Source organism: Apium graveolens, chromosome 9, assembly GCF_009905375.1.
Source record: "Apium graveolens cultivar Ventura chromosome 9, ASM990537v1, whole genome shotgun sequence".
Classification (NCBI taxonomy): Eukaryota; Viridiplantae; Streptophyta; class Magnoliopsida; order Apiales; family Apiaceae; genus Apium; species Apium graveolens.
In genome coordinates, this window is record NC_133655.1 from 268,809,024 (window position 1) to 268,813,622 (window position 4,599).

At 33.6% G+C, this 4,599-nt stretch overlaps 1 protein-coding gene across 1 annotated transcript; it reads right to left on the reverse strand.

Annotated features, from left to right (window-relative positions):
• Positions 1–472: 472 nt before the first annotated feature.
• Positions 473–3,949, reverse strand: LOC141687239 (nitrogen regulatory protein P-II homolog). Its single transcript, XM_074492449.1, has 8 exons — positions 3,568–3,949; positions 3,440–3,485; positions 3,261–3,288; positions 2,065–2,152; positions 1,857–1,924; positions 1,607–1,676; positions 876–911; positions 473–748 (listed from the first exon to the last, which is right to left on the reverse strand). The coding sequence occupies exons 1-8, from the start codon at positions 3,746–3,748 to the stop codon at positions 681–683; spliced, it is 585 nt and encodes a 194-aa protein (XP_074348550.1). The 5' UTR covers positions 3,749–3,949; the 3' UTR covers positions 473–680.
• Between the last annotated feature and the right edge of the window lie 650 nt (positions 3,950–4,599).

Here is a 4,599-nt window from a genome sequence, read left to right on the forward strand (position 1 = left end):
ACAATTACATACCCGGGACCAGACCCCTTAATAATAAACCCCAAAAACATCACTTAGCTGTGATTGTGGCATAACAATTCAAGCACGAACACATTTTATTTTAAAAAAATGCATACTCCTACAAAGAATTACTAATATAGCATAGTTAACGATAATGCACAACTAATTTACAATGTAGACTGCATTTATAATGACCTATTCACCAGTTTTTCAACGGTACTGGAGACACATGGCGGAAATTCCAAGCCAGCCCGCACAAATTACGTATTCAAATAACCTGAATTCCCAATTTTTCAACCAAGCAGGTCTGCTAGCATGGAAATATAGACTACTTAAACTAAATGCAGCAGGTCTGCTAGCATGGAAATATAGACTACTTAAACTAAATGCAGAATACTTTTTTCTAGTCTGCATCTACCTTTGACGATATAAGAATATGCACTTGAACTTTTTAATTATTTCCTTATCACTCTCAACAGAAATTCACTACGATTTATCTTCATTGATTGCATTTACCAGACTAAAGAGGTGATCGGGCAAGAACTTGGCTAAATGTTCTTAAAGATTGTATCTCATATGATCAATCACATTACTCCATACATTTATTTATCTTCAAACCTTCATCAGGTAAGAGTTCTGAAGGCAATTCTACAATGGACTACAACTCAGTTATTTAAAAGCTAAGCTTTAGAAGAGGACATGTCGAACCACCCTCCTGTCATCCGCTCAGCCTTTTCACCGCGCTCACCTGAAATACAAGAATACATATTTCAGAAACCTTGTTATACTAAATAGCAATTGAGATGAGTTAGATTGATAAGAAACAAATCAGATACGCTGTTAAAGCCTTTTTTAAAAAATATAAGAAAGTTTACCTGTGCGGACTCGAATTACATCAGTCACAGGTATCACTGCACAAGTAAAAGAAGGCCAGTGAGCAACCTCTAAAATTGTACAGCATTAAAATGAGCTAATGACTACAAATTTGTAATTCAAATTCAATATAATGGTAAAAAATGACTAAGCACTTCCGATTGTTCAATCACATGAAGCATCAGTCATGGATTTCTAATATTTGGCATTATATCTCTTAAGTTTGTAACTTATTATGCTCATGTTAGTAACTGCTATCACAAAAATATATAGCAGGAGTGTTAATAAAGGGAACCAATTTTGTAAATGCACGTTCATATCCTCATTCTATCTGGATTCCAATTATGATTATTGTTTTTTTAATTTTCCTAATTTGGATAATCAGAATTCAAATACTGGTGTAACTAGTATCACTAGCTGGGCTAGTAATTGCTATACTCTACAATCAAGACACTTGGGCTTGTCTTTGTTATATTTACTCAAACACTATTATAGCACACATAAATTTGCAGGTGACATGAAGTTTCCAAAAGTAAGCTATTTGCTACCTAATAGTAAGCAATATAGAACCTAAAAAAAATAATTACAATTTTATAAATGTTTTATATATTCATGTATTTACATCACAACATTTTCATCAAAAAATATGTTATTATACATGATTTAAGCATTCCTATTAGGAAACGCCCCATATTCAACTTCATTTTGAATGAAACAGATTTAAAAAACTTACCAAAAATCTTTCCGTCACCAATCTCTCCTGTCCTTGCTTGTGCAATGATCTTATCAATCACTGCTTCCACCTACAACAGCAAAAAAATTAAAATGAGTGACTGATTTTTGTACATAGTTAATCATCTTTAACAGCAGCTGATAAATTTTGGAGATTGTTAGAGCATATGACAATGATGGAGGCCATGTACTGTTAGCATTTGAGTTGCAAGAACTTGAGAGTTATTATCTAATTTCCATTACATACATACCTGGTCTTTGCTTACAACTATCTCCATCTTAACTTTAGTAACAAACATGTCTTCAGCAAATTCAGAACCTGCACGTTGCAAGGATTAAATAGTTGACATTTTTCATAAGAGGTAAAACAGAAAGCAAGCAGGAAATGCAACTATTACATAGGGAACAAGGAATCACGGAGCTATATAGATACTTAACATTAGCCATATTTACACATACCAGCATGTCTTTCTTTCAAACCACCTTGAGAGCCGAAGCCTCTGACATCAGAAACAGTAACACCACGAATACCCATTCGTAGCAGGGCCTTGAATACAAGCACATGAAAACAATTTTAGAAACAATCATGTGGCCTTGAGTTTAACAATATTAAAGAAATAATAAAAAAGGAATTAGAAAAAAAACCAATGCTGGAATACAATTAAAATAAGAACTCAAACAAACAATATATGTTTGTGACACGAGGAAGGTCCCGGTCACCCTTATTTTCAACTATTCAGTATAGTAAACCCTATTACTTTCCTCGTCAATACAAGCATAAGCATTTATATCAATGACCCAAAGTTAAACAAATAAGATTAATATAAGCATTTAATTAATAATCCAAAGTTATACAACTAAGATCAATACAGGTGTAAGGGTTCTGGACATAATAAGGAATATCTAACATTAAAGTGTAGCGTAGGATGATGAAGTGTCATATGATTACAATCTTTATTATTCTCTTAAAATTCAAATAGTTTGTAATTAGGAAACCTAGTTACTATTTAAGTGACATATCAGCAATTAAAGAAGTTATGCACCACGACAAACATATAGAGCATTCCGTACACGTAACAGTGATGGACATCATGCACACTTATTTTGTCCGAATTTTCTGAAATGCCACGTAACAGTGATAGACATCATGCACACTTATTTTGTCCAAATTTTCTGAATTGCCACCACCTAGGGCACTTCAAAAAGCTCTTCATCCACTACCATCTCAACTTTACACGACTACTACCATAACACAGTCTACCACTTAAGCAGTAAGCATGAACAGAAAATCAATCAATAAGGTCAGATTTTTACAAAGAAATCTAATGGATATTATCTCTCATACTCATAAATTATTTAGATAAAACATCTCAACTACTACAAACACAAAATTACTGTCTTCACATTAAAGCATCTGGTCAGATTAAAGTAAGAAACCATACAAGTTTTGACAGCAAAATTGTAATAAACAGACTCTAAAAACATATTTATAACACATCACTCGATATCAACACAGGTGTGAACATACAGTGTGTGATCTATGTATAACCACAAAACCTTGCGTGCCCTCAGGACTTAATGCCCCAAAACAACACACAACACAAAATTCATAACAAAAACATAAACAAAAAAAACCGAAAACTTGCTGTTCTTACCGAAGAAACTTGAGGAATCCTCCAGGGCCTGTATTTAAAAAAGGATATTTAAACACTCATCAGCTTAAAAACACTACAATTACACTAAAACTTGACAATACAAGTCAATAAACAAACATAATTAAGACATATATAACAGAAATTAGTAAAAAAATTGAATCTAAAAAATTTCCTTGAACCTGAGAATAGCTTCAATTTTGTAGAATTTAGCTTCAGGGCTGTAATCTACAATCAAAAACCAACAAAAAATCAAAAATCTTGAAACCCCACATAAAAAAACACATAAAAGCCAAGAAATTAAACATACCAGGAGTGGCCTGAGCTCGAATCACAGGACAAGAAGGCGAAATCTTGGTGGGTTTTAAAGAAAACCGAGTAAAAGGGGTGTTCTTAAACGAGGGTTTGAGTAAAGGGTCAGTGACAGAAAGTGAAGGAGAGTGATTGAAAGAAGAGTGAAGAGAGGGGAGAGTGATGAAAGAAGCAGCCATTGTTGAGTAATTAATTGGTTTGAGGTGAAATGTGGGTGTAGTGATGGAGATAAATGAGTGTGTTTATTGAGGAGTATAAGAGAGGGGCGTGAAACCTCGAGTGTAACGGAGATTTGCGAGAGTAGAGCGCATGGACGACGCCTGGAAGCAAAAGGAGGTTAACAGGTGGAAATATTTTTTGGATCCTTCTTGGCTTTCTTATGTCACTTTCCCTCTTTTTCAAAATCTATCAACAAACTGTTGTTTCGAGTAAAATTACTTTTTTATTAAAATTATTTGAGTTTTTTTTTTGTCAAAACTTTTTTTTTTATCTTATACAAAGAGTTACGGATCTTTTTCTCACACTTTAAATTTTAGAGTGATTAATTTATTCACCGAGTTAAGACTGGCGAGAGTATTCAGGTTCGACTCTGCCACCCCATATATTCTCATAATTTATCGTAATATAGAAGATAAATTAATATCTTTCATTCTTCAATCCTTAAATAGATTTTTGAGTGAACAAACTAATACTTTAAAATTCTAGAGCGACAGATTTCTTGGCACACTAGATGCATTTTCTTCACCCTCCTTGTAATTCTTGGATCAGGCATGGTCCGTTTTTTACAAAATTGCACTTCTACACTGGGAAATTAAGACTTGGTGCCTGTTTGAGAATATACATGTGGACCAAAAGCCCATTTGGAGTTTAACCAGACTGTTTGTCAACTGCAATGAGATGGCCATTTCTGGCCGAATATGATGAAAAATAAAAAGTGAACTGAAGAGTACATTCACGTTTTCAGCCCTCGTTTTTATTTTCTGTGATACAAATCCATTCTACGAAATGTTTAATAATTATCATATCTCGT